The following is a 17,867-nucleotide window of genomic DNA, read 5'->3' on the forward strand; positions in this document are numbered from 1 at the left end:
GGGACACGGGGGACAGTCAGCAGCAGTGAGTATTGCAGCCTGGAAGGAACTGGAGATTCAGGCCTGGACACTGGTCCCTTGTGGTTTGGGTCCAGACCCACTCGAAACTCTGGAGATTAAAAAATTTAAGGCCCGAACAAATGATGCTTACTTAGTTTTGGACAGAGTGTGAAACTTGAGCCATTCAAAGGGGGTTGGTTAGGGGTTTTTTTTAAGCCATGAAGTGTTGAATTCCTGTTTTGAGGAAAAAATGACTAAGTTTGACCTTCATTGCCTTGCCAGTCCGAGTTTCCCACATTCACACACATGCTTTTCCTAGAAGAAGTCATCCAGAGGAACAACGTGCCTTTTGTTAGGAGCAGCCGGCTCAGTTAAATAATGCTGCTTTCAGATCCCTCCACGGCACGGAAAGCGCTCAGTGCCCTTTTGGTTTGCTGTCTCCCATTCCCTCAGGTTAGGCTGGGCTTTGCAGGCTGGGAGCTGACAGACAGGAGGCCTCAAGCCTTCTGAAGGGGTGTGTTTGTTTTCTGAAGCTTGCCCTGAGCAGGTCTCAGCTCCAAGGCCATGGAGATGCTGCCCTGCCAAGCCTGTGCCTCCAAAGGGCGGCTGGGAGGAGCTGCTGGGTGGGATGAGGAGACACCAAGTCTGGAGTCTGACACCTACTCAGAGCCGCTGTGCACGGCCCTCGAGAGGAACAGAGGCTAGAAAAGAGCTCTTTTTAGGGTCTCCTTGGCCTCAGTCTGTGCCTGGGCACACTTGTTCTTGGCTGTTTGCTTTTGTTTGTGTCAGCTTGGCTTTGACTTGTTTCCTGCCTCTTTCTAGCCAGCCCCTCGCATCTATTTTTGCTCTCATTTATTTTAGAAAAGTAACTTCTCTCCTGGTTTCCCTCTTCATTTTTGCTGGTGGTGAAAGGAAGGATCTTTTCCCTTTTCGTTTTTACAGAGAATCACTACTGGTGTTTTTTCCATCCTGCAAATGAGGCACACTAACGAGAGCACACCCCAGTGCTCAAGAAATAGGAAGCTTTTAAACCCCCCCGCGCTGGCTCTGATTTGTGTAACGGATTTTGGGGCAGGTGTGGAGGGTGCAAACAAGGCTCAAAAGGCTCATGGGACAGTTCTGTGCAGGGGTCATGCTGAGGTGTCAGCGCTGACACCTGCTGCAGATGCTTGCCGTACATTAGGGTGCCTTGCTTTAGCAAACCACTTGTGCAGTCTTTTAGCCAAACCACCTGGATGAGGCTGAGAAGGGAGTGGAGGGTCTCGTGGAGAGGACTTGCAGGTGCCAGTGGGTGAGATTTAACTTGTGTGAAGTGACTGTGCATCTGCCTGCCAGTCCTGAGACCCCCCCTTAGTAGCTGCACTAACAGGAAGGATGATTGAAACAAGATAAAGGCTAATGGGCTGTGAGCTGCTTTTGACCAAACACCAGGATCTTTCAGCTGCTTTGTAAATCATTCAGATGCATTTATAGAAATGTTTTGCTTATATTTTGTGATTCCAAGTATAGGCCTAACACTCTAAGGTGCTAATTTTAAATGATGTTTTGGCCTTTGTCACTATCTAGTTCTAACTGAATGATTTATCTGTGATATGCGTGTGGATAAGAACTCACAGGTGATGAATTAAAAAGCAGAGGAGAAAGGACACGTTTTCATTACATTATTAACTCCTTAATGACTTCAGAGCTTTAAAACCATGTAATTAAAGCTTTAATAAAACAATTCATACTTTTCTGCACCCAGTGCACAAGCAGCATTAATGCTGGTCCATGTTTGGGTATGGATGCTGCAGTTTAGGGCTTGGCTCCTGAATGTTGGGGTGTGGGGCTCCTGCTGTGTTAATCCAGATCCTGGGTGTTTTAAGACCTTCTGCTCCCTGCCTGCAAAAGCCCAGAGCCCACAGGCTCCTTGGTCTCATGGTACTATTTGCAGTAGAGAGAGGAGTGATTTGAAGGGATGATGATATTCTTTTTCTAAGCTGGTGCTAAAGGAGAGTTTTGAGGTCCTAAATGCACTATGACAGAGGGAAATCTGCTGTTGGTGGGCATGGAGACGTTCTTGAGTGCAACTGCGATTGAAGGGACTTAAAAATGTAAGAATGAGGGAGAATAAGGCAACTTAAAAAATTCTATCAGTGGCACTTCCAGTGACTGCCCCCACTTCACTGCTCCATCAGTCCATGCCTGTCCACAGCACTTAGCTACAAACTCTGCAGCAAATTTTTTGAAATCCCAGCAGGAGCAGGGAGCAATCTCTGTCCTCTTCAAGCGAGAAGACAGCAGCAGAGGAGGTCAGTGATGCCACAGGGAGCAGCTGCAGTGTGGCAGACCCATGTGCTGCAGGTCAGCATGGCCCTGGGCCAGCGTGGGCTCCACTCTTTGTTCTTCCTAACACGACTGCTGCCCTCACACACCAAGCTGGCAGCTAGTTTGGAGCATCTCCTCACTAGGGGCTGGCTTGCCAATCTGTGCCCTTGTTCAGTCCTTGTCCCATGGAATCTGTGCTTAAATGTAAATATGGTCCTTCTCCAGAGTATTAACTGCAAATGTATTGATGGCTGGGAGGTCCCTTTTCCTCTTGCATCTGGCTTGCTCTCTGGAACTGTGCCACACTGCAAGTGGGTCATGTCAGAAATCTGAAGAGTGAGGAGGACTATGGCATCTGTATCACCACTCTGATATTGCTGTTTTGGTCACATTATATGACTTCCTTCTAAAGGGATGCAGTGAGGTACTCAGTCCTCAGTACAGCAGAGAAGAAGGACAGAGTTTCAGTATTCCCTGTTACCGTCCTGAGGAATCCCAAGGGAGCTGGAGACAGCAGGAAACCTGCAGAGCAGTTTCAGATAATTCTGATGGAAAAAAATATACGGTCATTTTGGTGCATCAAAATTCTACCACACTTCCTGCTGCTGAATGCAGCACTCAAGGGGAGCATCCTTGCTTCTAACAAATTGCATTTCTTTAAAAACCTCAAACTTATTCATTATAAATTTGGAAACCAAAGTAGGTGACCTTGCAGATGTTGAACCAAGCTGAAATGCAGATGTTGGAGCAGATGGCATGGAGCATGATTTAGCCATGACGACAGCAAAAATATGTGGGACACCATTCCTCATATCACCCTGCAGTATAACACATTTTCCTAACCATGAATGTTATTTGTGGATTTTTTCCAGACCACAGTCTGCATATAATATTGTCATCTTACTCAGCCTGGCCAGGGAAGCCCATATAAAATATTCATTTAAGGATTTGAACTGAAAAGGCTGTTGCTAAGAATGGGCTTTCTATCAATCCTGATATAAAAAGAACTTTTTTTCCTTCATATTTGTGAGATGTGTTTAGTTTATAGGTGCTGAGTGAATATTTCCACCCTCAGTAAGAGGTTCCAGGGACCAGTAAATTTTGGCTTGTGTTAGAATGAACTTGTACATATTTAAAAAGCAAGCGAGCTCCTGCCATCTGTATGCAGGAACACAGATTTGTATTCTAGTCCCCATGCCACTGTTCCATGAGGTTAACAAGCCTCAATTCGTTCTGAGCACGTGCCTGGGAAGTTTATTTGATGCCTGTTGCTGAGGAGGAGCTCATGGCTCTGCTGTGGTGCTGACCTTGGCAGCTGAGCTCCATCTCTGAGCCGGCCCATCCTCAGCCAGGCTGGCTTTGTGCTGCTTGCCCAGGGCACGGCACAGCTCCCTGCTGCTCTGTGAGCCCAGTGTGCCTCCCCTGGGCACCCTCTCCTGGCCTCACCCCGGGGCTTGCACTGGGTTGGTTCTGCTGCTGAGGCTGTGCCTGGTGCATCTTTCTGGTTACTCCATCTGCTTTTCTCAGCCCCATCCCCATCGCACCTGCCTTGCTGCTCAGGCCAAGCTGGTTCAGAAAGCTGAGCAGGTTGAAAATGAGGAATTTGTCCTTTTTTCCCCTGCTTGCTCTCTCTCCTTATGTTTCTTTTGGAACTGAGGGAACTCTGGTGCCAGGTTACACCCAGCTTGTAGGGATCCACAGCCTCAGGCAACCAGAGTCAGGGTCCAGTTTCCAGCCCTACCTGGATTTGCACAGCTCAGCCTGTCCAAAGAAAAACTGTATGTGATGGGTGAAAAAAACAGGGTCAATATCTGAGATTTTTTTTTTTTTACACTTCCAACTCTCAGTATATTTACTGCCATGAGGTTTATCTTGACTACAATCACACTACAAGTGTAGTAGTAGATCTCTGTTCTGATACACAGAATTTTCCTGCATGCAGTCATGCCAGATGTTCAGACTAAGGATGTTATGAGTAATGTTAAAGTATCTAGTTTTGAAAAACAGATTTTCATTTTCATATGTTTAATTGTCCTGTTAAAAGATGGAGAATAGATGGTCATGAAAATTAAGTTATTAAATTTTTATAATTTTGTCCTTGTCTTTGGAAAAAACCCACCATCACTTTCATCCTGTAGAATTGCTGAATCTCTTCTGCAATCTTCACACATACAATTATTTCCCAGAAAATGCAGTTGACTTTAAAACATTTTATTGAGTGACAATGCTGTTCACATTGACACAGCAATCTCAAAAACAAAACCACTTCTGAATGAGGCAATTTATTACCTGTTTATTTTGGTGGTGTAAAGCCTGTCTCCTAGAAGACGAAATCCTTCACCTGAACAGTTTGCAAGCTATTTTATTGTAGGGGAATTTGTTTGCTACAAATTGTTGCAAACAATCTGACATGCCTGAGTGAGACATTGCCCGCATTTGCTCTGACTGAAATCTCATCTGGCTGGACTTTCTGGTTTTCTTTTTTTTTTTTTTTTAATTAAATTTTTGCACCAAAGCTAAATAATAATCCCAAAAAGGACTGTGTAGTGTAACTAGCTGGCTAGTGGGTGTGAACACGTTACATATAGAAACAGAAGAAGACCAAAATGTGCATTACAAGAGGTAATTAAAATAACTACTGCTGATGTGACTAATGCTATTAAAGCATTAGTGATGGGTCAGGCCCTGCTCCAACTGGCAGCTCTATTCATTTGTGGAAACAGGGCCTTTCCATAAAAACTGATGAGTGCAAAAGTGCCTTATTAAACTGTGAGAAGAGATGAAAAATACCTTAACACGCTTTCAGAGGGGATGAGTGACACACAAAGCTGTGCCTGCATTGCAGTGAGAACAGCCACCGTTAGGCAGACAAAGCCATGTTACTCTTAAGCATTCCACTAATTAAAAATAAATGCATATTAGGAAGCTCTGCAAATCCCAGGAATGTGAAAGAGGAGTGTTTGCTGAATTTTTGAGCAGTGAAATAACACTGCAAGTCCTGGTGAGACAGGGAAAAGCACAGTTGCTGCTTTGATTTCCCTGGGGTAGCAATGGGCATTAAAGCAGGTGAGAGATGTACAGCCTGGGGAAAATTTTGCCCTGAATTTTTATGATTTAGAGAGACACTGTCAGGTCAAATATGCTCTGCAATGAAATGTTATTAAAGCCAAAACCCAAACCCTTTCCTTCTGAACTGAAAATTTTAAAAAAGGTTTCACTCATTTCTTCTCCCTTTCTCTCAGAATCTACTGCAGGGCCTCTTCCTCTCCACTCGTGACAGAGCCCACCTGCAGTGCTGCATCCAGCTCTGGCCCCGGCACAGTAAGGACACAGCCTGTGGGAGCGAGTCCAGAGGATGGACAGAAAGATGGTCAGGGGGCTGGAGCTCCTCTCCTGTGGAGACAGCCTGAGAGAGCTGGGGCTGCTCAGCCTGGAGAAGAAAAGGCTCCAGGGACACCTTACAGCACCTTCCAGTACCTAAAAGGGGCTCAGGAGAGCTGGAGAGGGACTTTTCACAGGGGCACGTAGCAACAGGACAAGGAGGAATGGCCTGAAACTGAAAGAGGGCAGGTTTAGAACTTCCACCCACTCCCACCCACCCTCATGGCCACGCCTGGCCCTGGACGTGGCTGTATCCTACGGGCCCAAGGAACAAGAACTGAAACTCAACAGGTATCTCCTGGAACAAAGATAAAACCAAACGCTACAGAAAGGTAACTGTAAGGAAACATAACTGTAAATGATACTTATGCATGAAGTATAATTTAGAGGCATAATCAAACAAAAGACTAAAAATTGGATTTATCATAGTTTTTCCTTTTAAATAGCACTAATTTTTTTTAATTATAAAGATAACAGTAGTTTACTGCATTTAAATCTGAGGGGTGAAAGTTTATCCACATAAGTAATGTAGAAAGTGTACAGTGCATCTGCTAATTAACTGCAAGAAAAAGGTTCTTTTTTTTCAGGACTCCGGCAAAAAAGGCAGATGTGCTAAAGGAATTTCCATGTAAACACACATTTATTAAGAGCCTTATCAATATTTCAATTCTTTATTGCATTTAGTATCTCATCATATGTTTACAGGACCAAGATATTTTTATTTTGAAGCACGTTTCCCCTTAGTAGCAGCATCTGTGTGTATGTGCACACACGTGCATTTGTACCAACCAGGGATAACCTTCTCAACCTTCTCCTCCCAATTCCAAACAGGAACTGCATCTTCAATCTCTTTGTTTCCTCATATATAGTTATCATAACAATGCCAACAAGACTTTGAAAAATGTCTTCCGTCCCCTCTTGCCATAAAGAGTTTGAAAGCTGACCAGGCTTAAACTCATCCTAAACAGGGGACATTTTTGATGCTCTGGTAAACATTTTTGCTGCAGGACTGATGGACTACAGAATGACCACCATAAGCTGGACCCTTTAAAACATCCATGGTGGTATTCAACGAGACCAAATTAATTCGCCTCCTCCCTTCCAAAGGTACTGCTCAAGGTGCAGCTTGATCAACTGCAGGACTAAGAGAAAAATTAAAAGAATTGCAATTCCTCCTTCAGATTTCTATAAGCACTCTTCCTGAATGCTCTTTTATTCAGTTAATCTCTAATTAGTATCAGTTATGATGTACCTCCCCCACACCAGCTTAATTAAATCATACATTCAATTCATCGAGTATTCCACTGTTCCCAAAGAACTACAAAATAACTCTTCTTTTCTTTAGTAGATAAAGAGGAATAATCACCTCATGGGACAAGCCAAACACCAACTGATTGAATCATAAAGCAAGCCTTTACAACTAACTTGGATATTAAATACATTCTAACACAGATATCTTGCTCAAATACTTTTCTCTCTTCCTTTATAAAAAATAACTTATTTTTGTGTGCCTAAATCTCTCCTCCAGTTTAACCTTCAACTCACCCAAGAAAAACAGATGGTGAACGTGCTCTAGCAAAGCATTAGTAACCTTTTTGTCTCCTGATTGAAGAGTCACTCCCATGTGCTGAGGCCATCTCAGTGCCTCTGTGTAACAGTGCAGTGGGTGCAGCATCATCAGCTGCGCAAAGGAGTTGTGCAAGGTTTCCTTCTTGGAAACGCTGCCTCTTGGGTTCTTAAGAGTGTTTGACCCTTTCCCCTTACTTTTCATGGGCAGAACTGAACCAATTTATTTTTGTTTTATTTCTTAACAGCCACTTTCTCTAGCTCTGACAACTCGGAGCACGGTGCCTGATCAGATAATGAATGTTTACATGTGATGGTCAGTGTTTCCAAACTGCTCCATTGTTCCCAGCCTCGGGGTGAAGCCCTGATGCCCATCAAGACAAGAAAGCAACAGGAAAGGATGGAAGGATTTCCTGCCTGGCAAGAGCAGCCCTGTTTAAATCAGAGATGGAGTTAACCACCCATTCAAACAAATGCACACGAAACACTGACACAGATTACCTGGCTCTGCCTTGCACAGGAATACCAAATCCCAGTGAACTGTGTTTAATGAAACAGGATGAGATGATTCCGTAGTGCTGGCAACACGGCAGGCAGAGGAATGATCACAGACTGTCCTTTGTTTGTTTGTCCCTCCGGTAAAACATCCATTCTGTCGCCATCCTCTGCCCTGCTGCAGCCCTATGAATGTGCTGAGTTGCTCGAGAGATTCTGGGGGAAAATTTACAGCCTGGCCGTCACGCAGATTATGGTTGCTTGGCTGATTAAAGAAGGGTATGTATTTTCTTAATAATTGTGTTTATTCTCAACTTTAGGGTTTGTACCTCCAGCAGGAGTGGGTTTCCTCTTTGAGTTCACACCTGGTAACACCAGTGATGCTTAGGCACTTGACAACAGGGTAGATGTGAAGATCTGCTGCAAAATCTGAGGGATCTCTTTGGTATCCATGGCAATGAAAGACCGACCTGCTGGCAGTGTCCTCTGCAGCCTAAGGAGCAGAATGAGGGACAAAACACAAATAACCCTCAAATTATCTTCCCTACCACAAGGCAGGATTCCTCACATTGCTGTCACCATACAATTAAAGGTTCGGGAAAGCAACAGAAGGAGAAAACATTGAGAGCAGGTAGGGCACAGAGTTCCTTTCAGCAACACAAACAAGAGATTTCTACCCATGTCCTCTTTCTGACATGCCAGAACTCCATTTTGATCAAGGTACCAGGGATCCCATGAGGCGTCACCACAACTGGTTTGCTGAGGACAGCTAGAGATTTACACTGGAAATTAAGATACTTATTGTAAATTGACTACCATGAACCCACAGCTCTTTCAGTTCAACAAATCCAATGATTCTAACTGCACTCTTTGTATTTCTTAGACATCACTGCAGGTTACATGGAAATGTACTCTTCTGCCAATATTAACTTGATACAATTTTATTTGCACCTTAACCCACCCTTAAAAGTCAAACTAGATACATGTCACAAATCCCATCTCAGGCTTGGAATTTATTTTTTCTCTGCTTTTTACAGGAGATTTTGCTCTATACTATTCCTCCAACTGAGTAAAAGTGAGTAAACTCTCACTTTTAAAATTGGTTAAAAAAAAACTGCTACAGAGAATTCCCTTCTCCTTCCCCCACAGCAGTTATAGGAAGGCTTTGTCTAATTCTGCACTTCACATACATAAAAATGCATTTCAGTGACAGCACTGTGTGCATTTTCCATACCCAGTGAACTAGGCCATTATAAGATCTCTTACACAGCAGGACATAGTCAAAGATTTTTTTTAAATTCCTATCAAAAGTAAATGGACTTTCTGTAATTATAATCTCTCAGAATTGATTCTGTTTTGATGATTAATACAGCTCTGATGTACAGACCTGCAGCCACAACTCATGGTGTCTGTGCAGTTGTATCTTTCAGCCCTTCACTGCTTAAAATTGTCTACTGAGGGCCAACATCCTTTCAGATTTCTCTCCTTCTCCTCTAGTTGAAGACTCAAACAGAAAAGACACTTGATATTTGTGGCTATACCAGCTTTTTGCTGCAGGTACTGGTCCTTAGTGGATGTGGAACCTGAAAGGACACCTGGGACAGAATTTCTTTTTTTTTTCCCCCTTGTGCCCAAACATTTTAAAGTGAAATTATGTAGTAGAATTAACCCAGGCATATTGTCTCAGACACTCCAAAGAATTTATATCTCTAACACAAGGGATGTATCTGAGTCAAACCTTTGGCTGTTTGGAAGACCAATTAAGTCCAGCATCTTTTGTTTTAATCTCTTTTCTTAGGCCTACGCACACTGGAACCATATACTGGGCAATAACAAAGGCACTATTATGATTATATGGTGACATTACATAAGGGTATAGTGCACATCCAGCAGCAGGAGGATGGCATCAGCTGCCCTTTGGATGCACAGGATGCTCTGGACTTGCTGGCTGTAAGGGATGTCTGCAGCATCCACAAGCCAGTCTCCTCCCTGCCATAACTCAGGAGCTACAGCTTCTCGCCAGTACATTAATAATGAAAATAGTAAAAAATAGATGCATGAAAACTCTGATGTGAGCTCTCAATGTGCACTTGCAGCCCAGAAAGCCAATTGTACCCTGGCTTGCTTTCATCAAAAGCAACACAGCCAGCAAGGTCAGTGAAGGGATTCTGCCCCCCTACTCCACTCTGGTGAGACCCCACCTGGAGTGCTGTGTACAGCTCTGTGGTCCTCAGCACAGGAAAGACATGGACCTGTTGGAGTGAGTCCAGAGGAGGGCCACAAAAATGGTCAGCAGGATGGAGCACCTCTGCTATGAAGACAGGCTGAGAGAGTTGGGGTTGTTCAGTCTGGAGAGGAAGGTCCAGGGAGACCTTACTGCAGCCTTTCAATAAATAAAAGGGGCTCATAAGGACAAAGAGAGTTTTTACTGGGGCCTGTAATGACAGGATAATGTGTTAAACTGGAAGAGGGTAGATTTAGACTGGAGATATGGAAGAAATTTTTACAATGACAATGATGATGCACTGGCACAGGTCATCCAGGAAAGTTGTGAAAGATGCCCCTGCTCATGGCAGGAGGGTTGGAACAGATGATATTTAAAGGTCCCTTCCAACCCAACCATTCTATGATTTTATGATACTATGACCAAAACCTCAGCGCAGAACAAAGTATGGGCAACTCATTGCAATAAAAGCATAATTTAGATTTATGCTGAATGAAAGCAAACAGTACTAGGCATAAACCAAACACTTACCTATCTGCCTGGTCTCCCAAGGATCCTATAAATATGGCAAAAGCATTGACTTGAGTGTTGGTGGTCAAGACCTGCGCAAACTTCGCTGGCGGAATTCCGTAACGCTCCAGATTTGCGTCGCTTAGGACGATAACAAAATATTCGTCTGCCTCCTCCTTGGCGATTTCCCGAATGGCATGCTCTGTCCCTTCCAAGGTATGGTCTCCACTCATGCAGAACTGAGAGTGGGCATGCATGGTCTGTGTGCACAGCATAACCAGGTGAAAACACATAAGATGACTTTAGGAACAAGCATTCATTTCAGCTAGCACAGGAGGGAGTAAATGTTCAGTACTGCCGTATTAGGGAATCCATCAGAAATGCAGACAGGGCTCCAGATAGAAAAGAAGATGCAGCTTTCTGTACATAATATGTCATATTTTAAGACAGGCAAAAATTCTTAAAAACACGATTGGTCAAACAACCAAAACCCACACAGGTATCTAATTAGACTGGGCCTTAGGGAAGGTGAAATACTTTGGTCAGCTGCAGTTTGAGTAGATACATTCCTATGTATTTTAAGATGAAAACGGGTTCCTAATGCTGTGAACAGTTCCTGCATGTGCATAATTTGCACTGGACTTCCAAATCCTAGTAGTGTCTTAGTCATTATCAAATATCTGATTCCTGACAGTGGCAGTCAGTCATATTTAAAAATGATAAAACATTTTGTTTGAGCTGTTACAAAACAACAAATACAACATATTCATAGATGAAGCTGTTACCTATGTAGAAGGCCAGGAATTTTAGATGTTACTAAATCCAGTTCTTCTAATCAAAGGAGCTATTTTAAAAATAGTTTTTGAAGGAAGCTCAGATACATGCTTCCAGCCTATCAAGCTGCCAACCACGTAAATCCTACAATATACTTAATTTTTCTTCATCCTACTATAGAAAACTTTAAGTGAATACATTCTGCCATTGTGATTTAACATGTTTCCAATTTAGCATTGACACATTTTCCCAATGTGCATCCCAATGCATTGGGAATTGCAAGTGATGCATTATTTCTTGAAGGTACCACGCTAAATCACTGACCTGGGATCCCTCTACAGTTTTGAATGAGTCACTTGTACACTAATAATATCACATGATTTGGGCAGAGCTATCTATATCACCATATAATCTCTGGAACTTCCCCTATCCTTTGACAGGAAGTCAAAATGACACATTTAGGGCGTAGAAGTCCAGAATAAGGCATACCCAGCTTCTACTATTTTGGCACAATTTGTTTTCTGCCATGTCTCTGTAAGGTTCTGTTTAAATTTTAAGGAAATACACAGATTTTTGCTTTCTTGTCTTTATTTTACTATCCTCATGTTTTGTATTCTGTGACCTGCCTACAATTTTACTTTTGCAGTCATAAAATCCTTAATTACCAGCATCACTTACCTTAAGAATCTCTAATCTTTGCTTATTGTTCTTGGGAACTTTGTCACTCGCAACCAAGGCGATGTTGAAGCCATCTCCTGAATGTCCAACAATGTCGTACTACAAGAAAGAAACATCATCAGTCACCTGTTCGTCACAAATGGCCCTTGGCTCACAATGACATAAGACAGATCAAAGGTAATTTGCAATTTTCAAAAGAAGACCCCAAGTACTGTTCCCTGTTTCTGTTTATGAGCTGTTTAAGGGAACTACTTGCAATTTCTCACTGACACAAAAACATAGGAAAGAGTTGCTAAATAATGAAATTAAGTAACAGTTCCTGATTTCCATGATTTGTTTTTCACATCATCCCACCAACTGCAGAGTGGTGATGTGTAAGATCAAGACCTTGCCCTCTCACATTGTCCATGTATTTCTTTTAAAGCAGCGATTTTCATCCTCTTGAGTCTGACAAACAAGAAGCACATTGTTTGAGAGTAGCTCCTATGTTTGATGAATCTTTTTGGTGACCTCATTCTGCTCTGAAAAAAAAAAGTATTACAAATCCCCTTTCTTGAAAATCAACACTCCTTATTTTCGTGCATAACAGATCAAAGCCATTGCTGAAAGTATGTGGAGAAGTGAATTCCAAGAGCCCCTGTATGTTTTCAAAGGAGATGGTGTGCACATCATTCTCCTGTGAGATGCTGCAAAACTGACACATAGAACTGCAATAGTTCAAATATCCTGATGAACAAATAATGCAATATTCGAAGGCCTCTGTTTCATGTGAGAGCTTCATTGTTACATGAAAACCAAGACAAGCTGAGTTATGGCAAGGTCCTGACCTGCCCTTTGTGTTGTGGATGTGGCAGTCACCCCAGGGAGAATTCATGAGCAGGACAAAAATGGATTTAAGAGTTGCCTACACCAAGCAAGAGAGCACAGTGTACAGAATCTGAGCCCAGAGAGACCTGAGCTGGCAATTCCTCAGCATGAACATGCCTGAATTCCCCCCTGCCTAGCTGGCGCACACCTGCCTTTACTTGACAAGGAGCCCTGATGCAGTATTTTACCTTTCTGCTTTCTTTTTTTCAAGTACTGTTAGAGGCTCCTGCTGGGTTCACCATCCCTAATTCCCACATAATCATTTGGTAAAAGGCAGGTCTATTCCTCATAGTTTTCCTGTCTTTTCTTTCCTATTGAAAGACACTTCATTTGGTGTAAGTCAGGTCCTAGAGAGAGGAGAAATGGCAGTCTTTACAGACAAAGCTCTTTTTGTTTCCACATCACTAATTTGCTTAAAAATGTATCAAAAGAAAGCTAGAGCAGCTGGAACAACACTTTTAAAGGTGACACCTCACTCTGTTAAAGAGCACACGTACCACATACTGCAGGTTATTTCACCCAAGGTCAGACCATTTTATGACAGCCCCACGTAAACCAGACTTCCTTCCCCTAGGAAATCTTTATATAATCTAGTCCCCACACAATCCCATTTCTTTCTGCTCCGTTGGCTTTTCCCATTTCTGCTCTCCTCAACTCTTACATGCCTAGTATTCGCTACCAAGCCTCACGTAAAGCTTTCTGTCTGCCACATGCTTTCTCTTCAAAACCTATTTCTCATCACTAATAATGCTTCAGACTCTCTCTTGATGGATATGAAGACATGGCAAATGAAAATATACAAATGTTGAGAGTAATGTTGGGGTTACATTCAGCATACTTCCTAAATAAAACAGGAATATATCCTGTTTAATAAAATCTGAACCCCACACAGGGATGTGTGCATGAGTTTTGTTTTGAAAATTAGAGACTATTCAAATCAGAGGAACTAAATAAAGCAGAGGTTTAATGGAGCAGAAATTATACAGTGCTCGTGGTTCTTATGCAATGTCAGAAATGCCCACACATCTTCAGGGTAGGCTCTTAATTATGAAACCATGCACATTCTCTGCTGAGCAGTTTTGCATTCGATGTCACTTTTAAATCAACGACCTATGTAAAGCAAAATGCTGCCATTCTCCTGTGCAAAAAGGCTGATCCCTTTGTAGAGGGCTCCTTCCTGGCTTCCTGGATGCCTCCCACTGTCTGTCCTTGTGTCAGCTCTGCCATACTGAGTTCATGGGAACAGCCCAAACTTTGCAGTTTGGGAATATCACTGTGGTTCTTGACATACCCCAGTAAGAGACCAAGCTTTCATCTCAAACAGTCTGAGTTTAAACTCAGTGTGACAGCCTGTGTAAGGGGAATTGCTGTGTCTCCTGATGAAACACTAGATCTTGACCCTACAGCAGGGCCCCCTCCACATTCTTGCACAAGGCGGGAACAGACAACCTGGTTACAGGCAAGGCGAGGCTGAAATGATCTGAACAAACTATTGCAGGCATGGAAAGGCATCCACCTGGGAACATCATGTCCTGTCTGCTCCCTGCTCAGAGAGCTGCGTGTTATTCTTTGTATGTGCCCATGCATGCACCCGATACGATACGTGTGCTTATCTTGAGCAGATGTTATCAGTTTCCTTGTCTCTTTGCTGACAGCTTACGATGCTATTTGTGATTTAAGAACGTTTGGTGAGGCAGCAGGGAAGAAGTGGCAATTTGATTCATCCTGACTGCTGCATTCTGGGTCAAGTAGGGCCTCCTGAACAACAGAGTGAGACCCTGCTGCGCTGGGGAAAAGAGGAGTTGTGGTCAACAGCCCTCATGGTCCTCTGCTCTCGCTGGAAGCCAAGTTAAGGACCAGGAGTAGCAAAAATCTAATGAGTGTGAGCTTGGTTTTGGGAAGCTCAGCTCCCCAAACTGTGAGGCTGGATGAGTTCATAGCAAGGCAATGTAGCTGCACTGACTTGGACTGACTTAAATCAATGTGAGACTGCAGGCTGGGATGCTCTCCCTGGGAGGGGGGAGGCTCACAGCAAAGTTCTAGAGGTGACAGAAGAGAGGTGTTTGCCCAGGGGAATGTATGGAATCTGTCATAATTTAGGAAAACAGAGTCTGGGAGAGGATCAAAACTGGAGCAAAGAAGCTCACTCTGAAATGGCAAAGAATTAAAATCTCTCCTGCAGGAAATTATTACCTCCTCCTGATCTGTGTTCTAGTAAATGAACCCTTAGTGATTTCATGTTACCTTGCTGCACACATTGTAAAGAAAAGGCACAGACAGCTCCTCAGTCTTGGTCGACTGGGAACCCCAACACATGCAGGCACATGCAGACTCTGTCAAAACCAGTTTCCTGCCTTTGCAGTAGCTAAAGACGAACACAGAAGAAGGACCTTTGAAAAGCAGGGATCCAATCTAATGCTTTTCCCCCATAAATTCCCTAAGGAGGATTTATGTGGATGGAGTTACAAGTGAGAGAAAAGCTTGCATCACAAGCTGTGATACAATCTTACTTGAAACTGACTTTGGTTTTCTTTTACAAAATTGCAAGCAAAGGCTCTCAGGACAAATCCAGCAGCAAAATACATTAGCAATAGTGCAGCTTAATTGAAATAATATATTATTGTGGTACACCAGAGCTTGTTTGCCAATAGCCTCAGGTACACTGAGACAAGGACTGCTCTATTCAGGGTACACAACATGTAAACATGCATCTCAAAATAGCATCATTTTGTTGGTTTCTTTCCGTAGGAAAAGGTTAAAACAATCTCTGTTCCACTCCCACATTTTGCACTGAATGGATGGTTGCTGCTGCCTAAAATGGGTAAAATGGAGGACTTTGTCTTCTGCAGCTGCCATGCCAAAAGGTTTCATTTCTGAAGGCATTTAAAAAGCTGAAAGAAGATGTGTGCTGAATGTAAAAGGCAGTGTGAATTAGACTCTGCTGGAGGGCTAGATCTTTATAAATTCATCTCTTCTTTGGACAACACTGAACAGTCTATTTTTCTGAATTTATTTTAAACCTTTTGTTTATTATTTAAAACAAACTATTCTGCCAAACATGTGGACCATCTCTTCCTGAACTAGCAATGCTGCCTCCACAGTAAATTTTACAAACACAGAATGCTGGAAGAGGCATATAAAATCTTGAATATCCCTTTAATATAGCTATAAATAACAATTCAGGCTTTTCCTACCAGTTACATAATATGCTATATATTGAGTCACATTACTTTTAAGGCTTCATAAAATTGCTGTTGGATAATTTACTGGACATGCCTCCTCAATCTGCCATTATGTGTGCAAATCACAGTTACTGGGGATGATAGAGAAACATACAGTTTGTGACAGACATAGCATTACCTCAGATAAAAAAGAGAACAAACTGCCCTTCTGTGCATTGTCAAATAACTGGCACCTAAAATGGGATGTTCAGAAGATGGGCCTCCTGTTTTCCCCTTGACAAGGAATGATTCATTTGCACTTATGGGAAATGGAAGTAGGGAGGATGTCCCACATGAGCATAAAAAGCTGAAAAATACCTGCTGCACTTGTCTGACTTTATAAATGGTAACTTCATTACCTGCTTGGTGCAGTCACATACCCAACACTCAGCTCTTCTGTATAAGAAGGCAAGAAGAAACTATTTTCTACCTTCACTCAGTGCTGTTAAGATCATCAGACAATCAACATCATCCTTGATACCTAGGGGTACACCCATGGGGAAACCTCAGCTGGGTAGGATAAAACAGCCAAGGAAAAGCCCATCTGATTAATTCAAAACTGTATGTAGCATAGAAGTAAACCAAGCACCATCAGAAAGGTCATCCTGAGCAAAAGCCAGGAATTGCTTTCCAAAGTCTGCATTGCAGTCAAATAGCTGAAGAGAACTTTATTATGCAAATCCCCTTTGCTTAACAAGTTAGATGATCCCTTTGGTTCAACACATGTTTTACAAGATAACCCTCAAATTTGCAGCATATGTTGTTGTGAGCTGTGCAGATGGGGCTACAACACGAACAGATAAGAGCAGGCATATCTGAAGGCCAAAAAAGTCTATTTTTATAAAACCAGGGAAGAAGAGAATAAGGAAAAGGAAGAAAGAAAGACGTGATCAACTACAGATTTTTAACTGAACACTACAGAGTTGCGTGTTCTTTTTCCAATGGTTCCTCTCTTAGATATGAGAAATGTATGCTACTTTTGCAGACATACCAAACCTTCAGCTTTGTCCTGAGAAAAATCAGCAGCATCATGCAAAGTGTCAAGAGTTGAACAGAACAGAGTCACTGATATTTTGAAAAAAATCATTGCCTCTCCTGCTCTCTGAAGGCTGACCCATAGATTTTAAATCATAAAACTGAAGTGAGTTTGTAGTGATCTTAACTAATTCTCCACAGTGTTCTGGCTGCATGTCAAGTTCTCCATGTCATTTGTTCCTTTAGCATGCACTTGAGGGTTCTGGGGTCTCAGCTTTAGGGCTGCACTGGAAATAAGGACAAATGGTTATCTGCCATTGTTATCTGCCATCCTTCTCCAGTGTTATCGCTTTCTAAGCCATTTTCCTCAGCTGTGTGAATGTAACATAATTTATTGTTCAAAATAAGAGCAGAATGAACAATTGTTCCCTGGTCACCATTTCTATTTTAGTCAAGACTTCATCTGTTTCTTGATTTTTATCTCTTCCACACTGAGCAGTTCTTACTAAGTAACTTGCTTAGTTATTTAGCCATTCCTTGTACAGGAACACTTCCATACCCTTTGCAATCTTTGTTACCCTCTTTTGTTTTTCATCTCTACAAGAACTTTTGTGAGATGGGAGAGCCAAATTGCACACATTATTCCTAAAGTGAATGTACTATGGATGTTTATAGAAACATTCTCATGCATTTCCTTTCTTCTTCCTCTCTTCTTTTGTGAATAGTTTAGAATATTCCATTTTTTGACAGCTGGTGGGACAGAGTGTTCAAAGAACCACACAACATAATTACGAGACATCTTTGTTGGGCACCAGTCTATAGCTGGGAGTGAGGACTAACAGAAAGCTGAGACTTTCTCACTGTGTACT

General features: G+C 42.5%; 1 protein-coding gene across 1 annotated transcript in view; it reads right to left on the bottom strand.

Moving 5' to 3' along the window:
- Window positions 1-5,965: 5,965 nt before the first annotated feature.
- Window positions 5,966-17,867, bottom strand: part of VWA8 (von Willebrand factor A domain containing 8) — a 179,392-nt gene continuing 167,490 nt past the window's right edge. Inside the window, exons 43-45 of the mRNA XM_084226836.1 lie at window positions 11,936-12,034; window positions 10,505-10,743; window positions 5,966-8,242 (exon numbers count right to left, since the gene is read on the bottom strand). Coding sequence (XP_084082962.1) covers window positions 8,134-8,242; window positions 10,505-10,743; window positions 11,936-12,034 — 447 coding nt within the window. The 3' untranslated portion in view covers window positions 5,966-8,133. The remainder of the gene's footprint in view (window positions 8,243-10,504; window positions 10,744-11,935; window positions 12,035-17,867) is intronic.

Source organism: Fringilla coelebs, assembly GCF_963513975.1.
Source record: "Fringilla coelebs genome assembly, chromosome: 2".
NCBI lineage: Eukaryota > Metazoa > Chordata > Aves > Passeriformes > Fringillidae > Fringilla > Fringilla coelebs.